The following is a 14,503-nucleotide window of genomic DNA, read 5'->3' as shown; positions in this document are numbered from 1 at the left end:
CGGGGCCCGCCCTTAGCAACGGCCCCGCCCTTGGCAACGGGCCGCGCCCTTGGCAACAGGCCCCGCCCCTTCAACGCCATTCCCCCAATCAGCTCCCGTGGCTGGCAGCGCAGGCCCCGCCCCTTGCTTCAGTCCCCGCCCCCTTTTACTCCACCGCCCAATCAGCTCTCGGCTCCTGCAGTTGGTCGCACAGGCCCCGCCCCTTGCATCAGGCCGCCCCCGTTGTAACAGGCCCCGCCCCTTCAACGCCATCCCCCAATCAATCAATCAATCAATCATCAATCGTATTCATTGAGCGCTTACTATGTGCAGAGCACTGTACTAAGCGCTTGGGAAGTACAAATTGGCATCACATAGAGACAGTCCCTACCCAACAGTGGGCTCACAGTCTAAAAGGGGGAGACAGAGAACAGAACCGAACATACCAACAAAATAAAATAAGTAGGATAGAAATGTACAAGTAAAATAAACAAATAAATAAATAAATGAATAGAGTAATAAATATGTACAACCCGCCCCCTGCATCAGGCCCCACCCTCTTTTAACAAAGCCACCCAATCAGCTGTCGGCTCCCGCGGCCGGACACGCAGGCCACGCCCCCTGCATCAGGCCACGCCCCTTCAAATCCATCCCCCAAATCAGCTCCCGCGGCCCGTCGCTCAGGCCCCGCCCCTTTAAACTCCACCACCCAATCAGCTCTCGACTCTTGCGGCCGGTCGCGTAGGCTCCGCCCCTTTAAATTCCGCCCCCAATCCGCTCTCGGCTCCCGCGGTCGTTCGAGCAGGCCCCGCATCCTGCATCAGGCCCCGCCCCCTGAAGCTCCGCCACCCAATCAGCTCTCGGCTCCCGCGGGCGGTCACGCAGGCCCCGCCCCCTTGAGTCAGGCCCCGCCTCCTTTAATTCCGCCACCCAATCAGCTCTCGGCTCCTGCGGCGGGCCAGTCAAGCCCCGCCCCTGAGCATAAGGCTCCGCCCCCTTTAATTCCACCACCCAATCAGCTCTCGGCTCCTGCGGCGGGTCGCTCAAGCCCCACCCCGAAGCATAAGGCCCCGCCTCTTGAACCAGACCCCGCCCCCCTAAATTCCACCACCCAATCAGCTATCGGCGCTTAGACGACGCCCCCCTAAATTCCACCACCCAATCAGCTATCGGCGCTTCGACGACGCCCCCACACGCATAGTCACGCCACTACGTTTCTCGGCCACGCCCCGCGCGCGTTGACCACGCCCCTCCTCCACGCCTCTCAACCGCGCCCCTGCACGCAGAGGCCACGCCCCCACACGCACAGACCACCCCACAGGCAGAGGCCACGCCCCACACGCATAGACCCCCGCCCCACATTCAGAGGCCACGCCCCTGCGTGGTTCCGCCGCGCCTCATGGGCGCAGACCACGCCCCACACGCACGGACCACGCCCCTACATCCCTCGGCCACGCCCCACGCGTATAGACCACACCCTCACACGCACAGGACACACCCACACGCACAAGCCACGCCCACACGCAGACGCCACGCCCGTATGAACCTCGCCCGCGCCCCACGCTCGTAGACCACGCCCCACACGCAGATGCCACGCCCCTCCACCGTGCGCCCGCAAGCACAAACCACGCCCCCACGAACGGACCACGCCCCCGTACGCAGAGGCCGCGCCCCCACGTGTGTAGGCCACGCCCTCACCCATGGGCCGCGCCCCACGCGCCCTGTCCGCGCCCCACGAGTGCAGACCACGCCCCTACCGCGGAGGCCACGTCCCTCGACCACGCCCCCGCACGCACAGGCCACGGCCCACGCGCGTGGATCACGTCCCCACACGCAGAGGCCACGCCCCTACGCCCCTCAGCCACGCCCACGCGCGTGGACCACGCCCCTCTCGCAGGGTCCCCGCCCCTACGTTCCTCGGCCACGCCCCCACGCGTGTAGACCACGCCTCCGCTCGCATAAGCGACGCCCATCCACCACGCCTCTTTCACAAGGGCCACCCCCCTACGGTCCTCGGCCACGCTCACGCGCGTAGCCCACGACAGCGCGCACGTACGCCACGCCCCCACGCGCCTTGGGCGCGCCCGCTCACGTGTCGGCCACGCCCCTTACGCAGGGGCCACTTCCCAACGTTCCTCGGCCACGCCCCACGCGCGTAGACCACGCCCCGCACGAATAAGCCACGCCCCCACGCGCCCAGCGCCTGCCCCACATGTGTCGGCTTTCCTCGGCCACGCCCACGCGCGTATACCACGCCCCTCCCGCAGGGTCCCCGCCCCAACGACCCTCCTCCACGCCCACGCGCGTAGACCACGCCCCTCTCGCACGTTCCCCGCCCCTGCGTTCCTCGGCCACGCCCCACGCGTGCAGACCACGCCCCCGCTCGCTTAAGCCGCGCCCCCACGCGCCTTGGGCTCGCCCCACGCATGTCGACCACGCCTCTTTCGCAAGGGCCACGCCCCTACGGTCCTCGGCCACGCCCACGCGCGTAGCCCACGCCGCGCGCACGTCCGCCACGCCCCCACTCGCCTTGGGCGCGCCCCCTCGCGTGTCGACCACTCCCCTTAGGCAGGGGCACGCCGCAACGTTCCTCAGCCACGCCCCACGCGCTTAGACCACGCCCCGTACACTACGCCACGCCCCTACACTCTTCGGCCACGCCCCCACGCGTAGCCCACGCCCGCGCAGGCCACGCCCCCGCGGTCGTCGGCCACGCCCCTTACGCAGGGGCCACGCCCCAACGTTCCTTGGCAACGCCCCACGCGCCTAGAGCGCGCCCCACGCGTGTCGGCCACGCCCCTACATTCCTCGGCCACGGCCCTCGCGCGTAGCCCACGCCCCTCCCGCAGGGTCCCCACCCCAACGACCCTCCTCCACGCCCACGCGCGTAGGCCACGCCCCGCTCGCAGGGTCCACGCCCCCGTCCGCATAAGCCACGCCCCCACGCGCCTTGGGCGCGCCCGGCGCGTGCCGGCCACTCCCCTTACGCAGGGACCACGCCCCTACGCTCCTCGGTCACGCCCACGCGCGTAGCCCACGCCGCACGCACGTACGCCACGCCCCCACGCGCCTTGGGCGCGCCCCCTCGCGTGTCGACCACGCCCCTTAGGCAGGGACACGCCCCAACGTTCCTCAGCCACGCCCCACGCGCTTAGACCACGCCCCCGTACTATACGCCACGCCCCTACGTTCCTCGGCCCCGCCCACACGCGTAGCCCACGCCCGCGCACGCACAGGCCACGCCCCACGCTTGTCGACCACGCCCCTTACGCAGGAGCCACGCCCCAACGTTCCATGGCCACGCCCCACGCGCGTAGACCACGCCCCCACACGCATACGCCACGCCCCCACGCACCTAGAGTGCGCCCCACGCGTGTCGGCCACGCCCCTACATTCCTCGGCCACGGCCCTCGCGCGTAGCCCACGCCCCTCCCGCAGGGTCCCCACCCCAACGACCCTCCTCCACGCCCACGCGCGTAGACCACGCCCCTCTCGCAGGGTCCACGCTCCCGTCCGCATAAGCCACGCCCCCACGCGCCTTGGGCGCGCCCCGCGCGTGCCGGCCACGCCCCTTACGCAGGGACCACGCCCCTACGGTCCTCGGCCACGCCCACGCGCGTAGCCCACGACCGCTCGCACGTCCGCCACGCCCCCACGCGCCTTGGGCGCTCCCCCTCGCGTGTCGACCACGCCCCTTAGGCAGGGGCACGCCCCAATGTTCCTCAGCCACGCCCCACGCGCGTAGACCACGCCCCCGCACGCGTACGCCACGCCCCTACGTTCGCCGGCCACGCCCACACGCGCAGCCCACGCCCGCACAGGCCACGCCCACACGTTTGTCGACCACGCCCTTACGCAGGGGCCACGCCCCACGCGCGTAGACCACGCCCCCTCACGTATACGCCACGCCCCTACGTTCCTCGGCCACGCCCCGCGCGCGTAGCCCCCGCCCGCGCACGCGCAGGCCACGCCCCCACTCCTTCCTCCCCCCGCGGAGGCGTGCGCGCGCGCCCGGGCGCGCGCCCTCCCCCGTCCGTGTGTGTGAGCGCGGACGCGCACGCGCGTGCGCGCGCCTTTGCAAACGGGGCGCCTCGGCCCTGTCGCGCGTCGTGGGGGGCGGATGGCGGAGGGGGCCCTGCTGCTGCAGCAGCTGCAGCTGCAACCCGTGCAGCAGCAGCAGCAGCAGCAGCAGCAGCTCGTGCAGCAGCTGCAACCCGTGCAGCAGCAGCAGCAGCAGCTCGTGCAGCCCGTGCAACAACAGCAGCAGCAGCTCGTGCAGCCCGTGCAACAACAGCAGCAGCTCGTGCAGCCCGTGCAGCAGCAGCAGCTGCAGCCCGTGCAACTCCTGCAGCAGCTGGAGGAGGAGGAGGAGGCTCCGGTGCATCGTCCGGGAGCCGAGCTGGTTCCCGGCGTTGCCGTCCGGGGGATGAAGCGGGAGTCGCAGCCGGAGCAGCCGGTGCCCGGAGGAGCAGCAGGAGCAGCAGGAGGAGGAGCAGGAGGAGCAGGAGGGGAGGACGGAGCCCAGCCCGGCCACGGCAAGAGGCCCAGGACCCGGGACGAGGAGGAAGAAGAAGAGGAGGAGGAGGAGGAGGAGGAGGCGTCTGCACAAGCAGCCGGGATGCAGGTGAACACCTCCCCCGGGGACCTTTCCCCCCCTTCAAGGCCCTACTGAAATCTCACCTCCTCCAGCAGGCCTTCCCACACTCAGCCTCCTCAATCAATCAATCAATCAATCGTATTTATTGAGCGCTTACTGTGTGCAGAGCACTGGACTAAAATCAGTCAATCAATCGTTTCTATTGAGCGCTTACTTTGTGCAGAGCACTGGACTAAAATCAGTCAATCAATCGTTTCTGTTGAGCGCTTACTTTGTGCAGAGCACTGGGCTAAAATCAGTCAATCAATCGTTTCTATTGAGCGCTTACTGTGTGCAGAGCGCTGGACTAAGCGCTTGGGAAGTCCAAGTTGGCCACATCGTATTTAGACTGTGAGCCCACTGTTGGGTAGGGACCGTCTCTAGACGTTGCCGACTTGGACTTCCCAAGCGCTTAGTCCAGTGCTCTGCACACAGTAAGCGCTCAATAAATACGGTTGATGAGGATGATGATGATTTATTCATTCATTCGATCGTATTTGTTGAGCGCTTACTGTGTGCAGAGCACTGGACTAAGCGCTTGGGAGGTACAAGTTGGTAACATAGAGGGGCAGTCCCTACCCAACAGCGGGCTCACAGGCTAGAAGGGGGAGGCAGAGAACAAAACCAAGCATACTAATAAAATAAAATGAATAGAATAGATATGTACAAGTATAATAAATAGAGTAATAAATATGTATAAACATATATGCGTATGTACAGGTGCTGTGGGGAAGGGAAGGAGGTAAGATGGGGGGATGGAGAAGGGGACGAAGGGGAGAGGAATCAGTCAATCAATCAACCGTATTTATTGAGTGCTTACTGTGTGCAGAGCACTGAACTAAGCGCTTGGGAAGTACAAGTTGGCAACGTACAAAGACAGTCCCTACCCAACAGTGGGCTCACAGTCTAAAAGAGTGGGCTCACAGGAAAGAAGGGGCTCAGTCTGGGAAGGCCTCCTGGAGGAGGTGAGCTCTTGCCTCTCCATCCCCCCCGCCATACCTCAATCAATCATCAGTCAATCGCATTTATTGAGCGCTTATGTGTGCAGAGCACAGGACTAAGCGCTTCGAGATAGTAATAACAATGATGGCATTTATTAAGCGCTTACTATGTGCAAAGCACTGTTCTCAGCGCTGGGGAGGTTCCAAGGTGATCAGGGTTGTCCCACGTGGGGGGGGGGGGGCTCACAGTCTTCATCCCCATTTTTCAGATGAGGGAACTGAGGCACAGAGAAGTGTGAAGTGACTTGCCCAAAGTCACCCAGCTGACAATTGGCAGAGCCGGGATTTGAACCCATGACCTCTGACTCCCAAGCCCGGGCTCTTTCCATTGAGCCACGCTGCTTCTCTCTATTCTCTGTTCTTCTCTTGGGAAGTCCAAGTTGGCAGCATCTAGAGCCGGTGCCTACCCAGCAGTTTGCTCACAGTCTAGAACGGGGAGACAGAAGACAAAACCAAACATATTAACAGAATAAATAGAATAGATATGTACAAGTAAAATAAATAAATAAATAGGCTCGGGGGGTCGCATACCTCCTTCCCTTCCCCACAGCACCGGTATATATGTATATTTGTATGGATTTATTGCTCTATTTTATTTGTACATATTTATCCTATTTATTTTATTCTGTTAATAGGCTTTGTTTTGTTGTCTGTCTCCCCCTTCTAGCCTGTGAGCCCGCTGTTGGGTAGGGACCGTCTCTAGATGTTGCCAACTTGGACTTCCCCAGCGCTTAGTCCAGTGCTCTGCACACAGTAAGCGCTCAATAAATACGATTGAATGAATGAATCCCCCCGGCCCTACCTCCTTCCCCTCCCCTCGGCACTTATATGTTTTGTACATATTTATTACTCCATTTATTCTATTTGTACCTATTTATTCTATTTATTTTATTCTGTTAAGATGTTTTGTTGTCTGTCTCCCGCTTCTAGACTGTGAGCCCGCTGTTGGGTAGGGACCGTCTCTCTATGTTGCCGACTTGGACTTCCCAAGCGCTTAGTCCAGTGCTCTGCACACAGTAGGTGCTCAATAAATGCGATTGAATGAATGACTGAATGAATGAAAAAGGGGCTGTGGCTTTTGTGGGCTCCCCGAGGATGTTGAGCGGGCTGCCCGGATTGCAAACGGGGCCCGCTGCATTGTCCTCGTCCGTCAACTACCACCGGCAGCGGCAGCCTGGTATTTCCCGGGCGCCTACCTTGTGCCAGGCACTCTGCTCAGTGCCGTAGGACTCATCATCTTCATCATCGTCTTGGTATTTGTTAAGCTCCCACTATGGGCCAGACCCTCTCCTGAGTGCTTACTGTGCGCCAGGCACTCAGCGCTGTAGGACTCATCATCATCATCTTCTTGGTATTTGTTAAGCTCCCACTATGTGCCAGGCACTCTGCTCAGCGCCTACTATGCGTCAGGCACTCAGCTCAGCGCCGTAGGACTCATCATCATCATCTTCTTGGTATTTGTTAAGCTCCCACTATGTGCCAGGCACTCTGCTCAGCGCATACTAGACTGTGAGCCCACTGTTGGGTGGGGACCGTCTCTGTATGTTGCCAACTTGGACTTCCCAAGCGCTTAGTACAGTGCTCTGCACACAGTAAGCGCTCAATAAATACGATTGAATGAATACTGTGTGCCAGGCACTCTGCTCAGCGCTGTAATAGTCATCATCATCATCTCGGTATTTGTTAAGCGCCTGCTGTGTGCCAGGCCCTGTCCTGAGTGCTTACTATGTGCTAGGCCCTGTTCTGAGCGCTTACTATGTGCTAGGCCCTGTCCTGAGTGCTTACTATGTGCCAGACACTCTACTGAGCGCTTACTATGTGCCAGACACTCCTCTACTGAGCGCTTACTATGTGCCAGGCTTTCTACTAACCACTGTAATAATCATCATCATGGTATTTAAGCGCTTACTATGGTGCCAGGCACTCTCCTGAGTGCTTACTATGTGCCAGGCATTCTACTGAGCACTGTAATAGTAATCATCATCATCATCATCATGGCATTTGTTAAGTGCCTACTATGTGCCAGGCCCTGTCCTTAGCACTTACTATGTGCCAGGCCCTCTCCTGAGCACTTACTATGTGCCAGGCACTCTACTGAGCACCTACTATGTGCCAGGCATTCTACTAAGCACTGTAATAGTAATAATCAACATCATCATCATCATGGCATTTGTTAAGCACTTACTATGTGCCAGGCCCTGTCCTGAGCGCTTACTATGCGCCAGGCACTCTACTGAGCACTTACTAAGTGCCAGGCATTCTACTAAGCACTGTAATAGTAATCATCATCGTCATCATGGCATTTAAGCGCTTACTATGTGCCAGGCCCTCTCCTGAGCACTTACTATGTGCCAGGCACTCTTGTAAGTGCCTACTATGTGCCAGGCATTCTGCTAAGCACTGGAATAGTAATAATAATAATCATCATCATCATCATGGCATTTGTTAAGCGCCTACTATGTGCCAGGCCCTCTCCTGAGCGCTTACTATGTGCCAGGCACTCTACTGAGCACTTACTATGTGCCAGGCATTCTACTAAGCACTGTAATAGTAATAATCATCGTCATCATGGCATTTAAGCGCTTACTATGTGCCAGGCCCTCTCCTGAGCACTTACTATGTGCCAGGCCCTCTTGTAAGTGCCTACTATGTGCCAGGCATTCTGCTAAGCACTGGAATAGTAATAATAATAATCATCATCATCATCATAGCATTTGTTAAGCGCCTACTATGTACCAGGCCCTCTCCTGAGAGCTTATCATGTGCCAGGCACTCTCCTGAGCGCTTACTATATGTAAGACACTCTCCTGAGCACTTACCACGTGCCAGGAACTCTCCTGAGCACTTACCGCGTGCCAGGCACTCTCATAAGTGCTTACTCTGTGCCAGGCACTTTACTAAGCACTATAATAGTAAGAATCATCATAAGTGCTTAAGACAGTGCTCCGCACACAGTAAGCGCTCAATAAGTACCATCGAACGAATGAACTTGGCGAAAATGGTGCCTCCCACCCCGCACATCGCAGCTTCATCCTCTCTCTTCCCCCGGCCATAGTAGATGTGGAGACCAAGAAAGCTGCTTTCCAGATCAACCGACCAGTGGTTTCTATTCACTCAGGCGTACTTGTTAAGCACTTAACGGTACGCAGAGCACCGTACTATTTACTGAGCGCTTTCTGGGTGCAGAGCGCCGTATTAAACACTTGGATTGTAAGGTCCTAATGAGTTGGGGGCATCTTGTACTCTGTTGTACTCTTCCAGGCGCTTCGTGCGGTGCTCTGCGCGTAGTGAGCGCTCAGTAAATATCCCCGATTTATCGATTGGGAGAGTACTACAGGCAGAACGAGCAGACGCGTTCCCTGCCCACAGTGAGCTTACAGTTGAGGGGAGCTTACAGTCTGGACGATTCCCATACGTATAGAAAATTGCGACTTTAAGGTCCCTCTGTCCTGGAAGCTCGTTGGAGGCAGGGACCGCGTCTGCAAGCCTTTAGGACAGTGTTCATTCATTCATCCGTTCAGTCATATTTATTGAGCGCTTACCGTGTGCAGAGCACTGTACTAAGCGCTTGGGAAGTCCAAGTTGGCAACATATAGAGACGGCCCCTACCCAACAGCGGGCTCACAGTCTAGAAGGGGGAGACAGAGAACAAAACATGTTAACAAAATAAAATAAATAGAATAAATATGTACAAATAAAATAAATAGAGTAATAAATATGTACAAACTTATACGCAGGTGCCGTGGGGAGGAGAAGGAGGTAAGGCGGTGGGGGGTGATGTTCTGAACACAGGAAGCAGCCAATCATCCCAGCTCTGCCACTCGTCCGCTGTGTGACCTTGGGCAGCTCGCTTCACTTCTCTGGGCCTCATCATCATCGTCAATCGTATTTATTGAGCGCTTACTGTGCGCAGAGCACTGTACTAATTGCCTCAGCGACCTCATCTGTAAAATGGGGATTGAGACTGTGAGCCCCGTGTGGGACAGACGCGGCGTCCAAACCGCCGTGCTTGTTTTCGCCCCAGCGCTGAGAACGGTGCCCGGCACACTTAACAAATACCATGATCCTTATTATTCAGTCATATTTATTGAGCGCTTCCTTTGTGCAAAGGACTGAACTGAGCGCTTCATTACTGTTATTAATAAATGCCGTCGGTGGATTGATAGGGAGTTTGGGGATTCTTGGATGGGTCGTGCAGGAGCGTCGGTCCGGGGCTGTGGCTTTTTAGACTGTGAGCCCACTGTTGGGTAGGGACTGCCTCTATATGTTGCCAATTTGTACTTCCCAAGCGCTTAGTACAGTGCTCTTCACATAGTAAGCGCTCAGTAAATATGATTGATGATGATGATGATGATGGCTTCCGTCCCGGAAACCTCAAGCGGATTGGGATTGAGGTGGGGGGGAAAACCTTGGAAACTTTCCGTAGGTCCCCCTCTCGTCCCCCTCTCCATCCCCCGCATCTTACCTCCTTCCCCTCCCCACAGCACTTGTATATATGTTTGTACATATTTATTACTCTATTTATTTATTTTACTTGTACCTATCTATTCTATTTATTTTATTTTGTTAGCATGTTTGGTTTTGTTCTCTGTCTCCCCCTTCTAGACTGTGAGCCCACTGTTGGTTAGGGACCGTCTCTATATGTTGCCAGCTTGTACTTCCCAAGCGCTTAGTCCAGTGCTCTGCACACAGTAAGCGCTCAATAAATACGATTGATTGATTGATGGATTGATTTGGGGGAGCGGAGACTTTGGGTCGCGGTAAGGGGGTTTGGCCTTCTGCGTTGGCTGTTGCAAATGGGGCTGTAGATCGCTTTGCCTGATCCTTGGAAGTCTGGAAGACCTCTGTAAACGTTTCCACATTCCACTCCCAGCTTTATAAGCCCTGCCTGGTTTCCTGTATCAGGGACATAGTTGAGTCTGGACAAAAATGTGTTTTTGTAGGACTTTTTGAGGCAGACCACCCCCTCTGAGGTGCTTTCCTGTCAAGGCTGGAGGCTCAAAGTGAGGGGGGCACATCTGTTTCTCCGCTGTGCCCTGCGGAGAAGGGGGCAGGTTATTCATCATGGACTTTGTTTTCTCCTCCTTCTGCCCTGCACTTGGCCTTTGTGAAAGATTCGGTGGCGGGGGACGACTCTGGACTCTAAGCTCGCTGTGGGCAGGGAGTGGATCTGCCAACTCTGTTATTATTGGACTCTCCCAAGTAAGCGTTCAATAAAAACCATTGGTTGTTGCAGGGGCGCAGTAGCACTTAGGACAGCTGAGGAGCCAAAGGGATGAGCAAAGGTGATTTCGAACCAGGTGGCAAAGGTGCCCTGTTTAGTTGAGGCCCGAAGGTGGGTAAGGAATATCTGCCACGCGGGACAGGGAGGTGCAGCCCTGATGAGAACCCAGCTGGACAAATGCCCCCTTGGTTATTCCTTTTAGCTCCCAAGGGTCCATTTCTTTGCCAGTTCTTTCTTTCTCCCGGGACCTTGATTCACTGGCTGCTTTGAAGCTGGTTAAAGACCAGACTCCTCCAAGAGGGTGATCGCCGGACGGTATGGAAGATAGAAGCGCTGGAGAAAGGGCAATAGATTTGCAGATTATAACTTTCAAGCGTGGAACTGAGATTTCATTTCTCTTGATGTATTTGTAAACGTCATCTATTTGCTAATTTTTCATTATTGGAGCCTCTGGAAAGGGAAACGGTAAAAATAAGACACCCCCCTCTCCTTCCCCCTTCACTCCTGGCTGCCCTGGGGTGGCAATCGATTTGGGGACCGTGCTGGACAACTGTCACAGTAAGATGGAAAATAAAAATTTCAGTTAGGTTACCTCGAATTTATTGACTTTCCTCGTGGGAGTTCAGAGCATTTCAACATATGCATTTTACAGATGGTCTGTACAGTTTTATTTAATGCCGTGACATTCATTTGAAGATATGTAGGACAACGATGAAATCGAGACTACGGGGAAGGGATCATCTTGGCAAGATACACCCTCTTCTGAGACGCGGCAGGAATAATAATCTTTTACACATCATCATCGTCAATCGTATTTATTGAGCGCTTACTGTGTGCAGAGCACTGTACTAAGCGCTTGGGAAGTACAAATTGGCAACATATAGAGACAGTCCCTACCCAACGGTGGGCTCACAGTCTAACACATGGGATAGACTGGCGTACTTAGACGATGAGCCCCGTGTGGTACGGGGACCGTGTCCAACCTGATTATGTTTCGTTTACCCCGGCGCTCAGTACAGGGTTTGGAACATTGGAAGCGCTTAACAAATCCCATAGTTATTATTATTAGTGAGGATGTGTTGCTGAGTGGATGTAAATAATCTAGTAGTTTTTCTGCCTTTTAGGAGTGTCCTCACTGAGCTTCAGTTAGTGCTCATCCATAAGTCAGTTTTATTGAGCACTTACAGTGTGCAGAGCACCGTTCTAAGCGCTTGCGAGAGTACAGTGTGACAGAGTTGGTGGATGGGTTCCCTGCCCACAAGGAGCTTACAGTCTCTAACTGATGAATCAATCAATCAATCAATCCTGGAAGACCTCTGCTCCTCCTCCCCTCCCCATCACCCCTACTCCCCCATTCATTCATTCACTCATATTTATTGAATGCTTACTGTGTGCAGAGCACTGTACTACACGCTTGGGAAGTACAAGTTGGATAATGATGACATTTACTGAGTGCTTACTATGTGCAAAGCACTGTACTAAGCGCTAGGGAGGTTACAAGGTGATCAGGTTGTCCCAGGGTGGGCTCACAGTCTTAATCCCCATTTTACAGATGAGGTAACTGAGGCCCAGAGAAGTTAAGTGACTTGCCCCAAGTCGCCCAGCTGACAACTGGTGGAGCTGGGACTTGAACCCCTGACCTCTGACTCCAAAGCCCGTGCTCTTTCCACTGAGCCACGCTGCTTCTCTGTTCTGCTTCCCTCCTTCTGCTCTACCCTCCCACCCCACAGCACTTGTGTATATTTGAACATATTTATTATTCTATTTATTTTATTAATGATGTGTACATATCTATAATTCTATTTATCTGTTTTGATGCTATTGATGCCTGTCTACTTGTTTTGGTTCGTTGTCTGTCTCCCCCCTTCTAGACTGTGAGCCCATTGTTGGGTAGGGATTATCTCTGCTGCCAACTTGTACTTCCCAAGCGCTTAGTACAGTGCTCTGCACACAGTAAGCGCTCAATAAATATGATTGAATGAATGAATGAATGAATCAATTGTATTTATTGAGCGCTTACTGTGTGCAGAGCACTGTAGTAAGCGCTTGGGAAGTACAAGTTGGCAGCATAGAGAGACAGTCCCTACCCAACAGTGGGCTCACAGTGTCCTTTGGGGATATTGGGTTTGGCATTCTCCCCTTCCTGTCAGCCCCAACCCCAGTGGGCAGTTGGCAGAGCTGAGGTTTCATTATCTAATCCGTTTTCGATCAGCTTGGATAAGCTCCGCTGGCTGGCCCTGATCTTGTTAGGAGAGCAGCGTAAAGCTCCCTGAGCTGGGACGGGGACAAATCGGATCATGGCCGCCATCCGGATCCTGGACATAATTCCTTAATTTGGGGGAGACGGGAAGCGGCTTGGGACAAATCGGATCATGGCCGCCATCCGGATCCTGGACATAATTCCTTCATTTGGGGGAAACGGGAAGGGGCTTGGGAAGCCATTTAGTCCAGAAAGCAGTGTTGCCCAGAGGACCTGGGTTCTAAAGCCGACTCATCATCATCATCATCAATCGTATTTATTGAGCGCTTACTATGTGCAGAGCACTGGACTAAGCGCTTGGGAAGTACAAATTGGCAACATCTAGAGACAGTCCCTACCCAACAGCGGGCTCACAGTCTAAAAGGGGGAGACAGAGAACAAAACCAAACATACGAACAAAATAAGATAAATAGAACAGATATGTACAAGTAAAATAAATAAATAGAGTAATAAATATGTACAAACATATATACATCTATACAGGTGCTGTGGGGAAGGGAAGGAGGTAAGATGGGGGGATGGAGAGGGGGATGAGGGGGAGAGGAAGGAAGGGGCTCAGTCTGGGATGGCCTCCTGGAGGAGGTGAGCTCTCAGCAGGACCTTGAAGGGAGGAAGAGAGCTAGCTTGGCAGATGGGCAGAGGTATTGGGGGCATTCCAGGCCCGGGGGAGGACGTGGGCCGGGGGTCGATGGCGGGACAGGCGAGAACGAGGCCTAACGGTGAGGAGATTAGCGGCGGAGGAGCGGAGGGTGCGGGCTGGGCTGGAGAAGGAGAGACTCCTCTGCCGCTTGCCTGCCGTGTGAATGGAGGCAAGTCACGTCACTTCCCTGGGCCTCAGTTACCTCACCTGGAAAATGGGGATTGAGACTGTGAGCCCCATGTGGGACGGGGACTGCGTCTGGCCCGATGATCTCGTATCTAATCTATCTATCATCATAATAATAATGATGGCATTCGTTAAGCGCTTACTATGTGCAGAGCACTGCTCTAAGCGCTGGGGGGGATACAAGGTGATCAAGTTGTCCCACGTGGGGCTCACAGTCTTAATCCAATGTGGGATAATAATAATAATGATAATGAAACTTATTAACGCTTAAAAAAAAAAACTTCAAAGCCCTACTGAGAGCTCACTTCCTCCAGGAGGCCTTCCCAGACTGAGCCCCCTCCTTCCTCTCCTCCTCCCCCATCCTCATCCCCCCCACCTTACCTCCTTCCCCTCCCCACAGCACCTGTATATATGTATATATGTTTGTACGGATTTATTACTCTATTTATTTTATTTGTTCCTATTTATTCTATTTATTTTATTTTGTTAATTTGTTAATATGTTTTGTTTTGTTCTCTGTCTCCCCCTTCTAGACTGTGAGCCCTCTGTTGGGTAGGGACCGTCTCTATATGTTGCC

General features: G+C 55.1%; 1 protein-coding gene across 1 annotated transcript in view; it reads left to right on the top strand.

Moving 5' to 3' along the window:
* The first annotated feature begins 4,552 nt into the window (after nucleotides 1-4,552).
* RBFOX2 (RNA binding fox-1 homolog 2) overlaps nucleotides 4,553-14,503 on the top strand; it is a 320,956-nt gene continuing 311,005 nt past the window's right edge. Inside the window, exon 1 of the mRNA XM_038756331.1 lies at nucleotides 4,553-4,603. Coding sequence (XP_038612259.1) covers nucleotides 4,598-4,603 — 6 coding nt within the window. The 5' untranslated portion in view covers nucleotides 4,553-4,597. The remainder of the gene's footprint in view (nucleotides 4,604-14,503) is intronic.

Source organism: Tachyglossus aculeatus, chromosome 14 (genome assembly GCF_015852505.1).
Source record: "Tachyglossus aculeatus isolate mTacAcu1 chromosome 14, mTacAcu1.pri, whole genome shotgun sequence".
NCBI classification, from domain to species: Eukaryota; Metazoa; Chordata; class Mammalia; order Monotremata; family Tachyglossidae; genus Tachyglossus; species Tachyglossus aculeatus.
The sequence above is the reverse complement of the archived record's forward strand: the minus strand, read 5'-3'. Positions and strand labels throughout refer to the sequence as shown.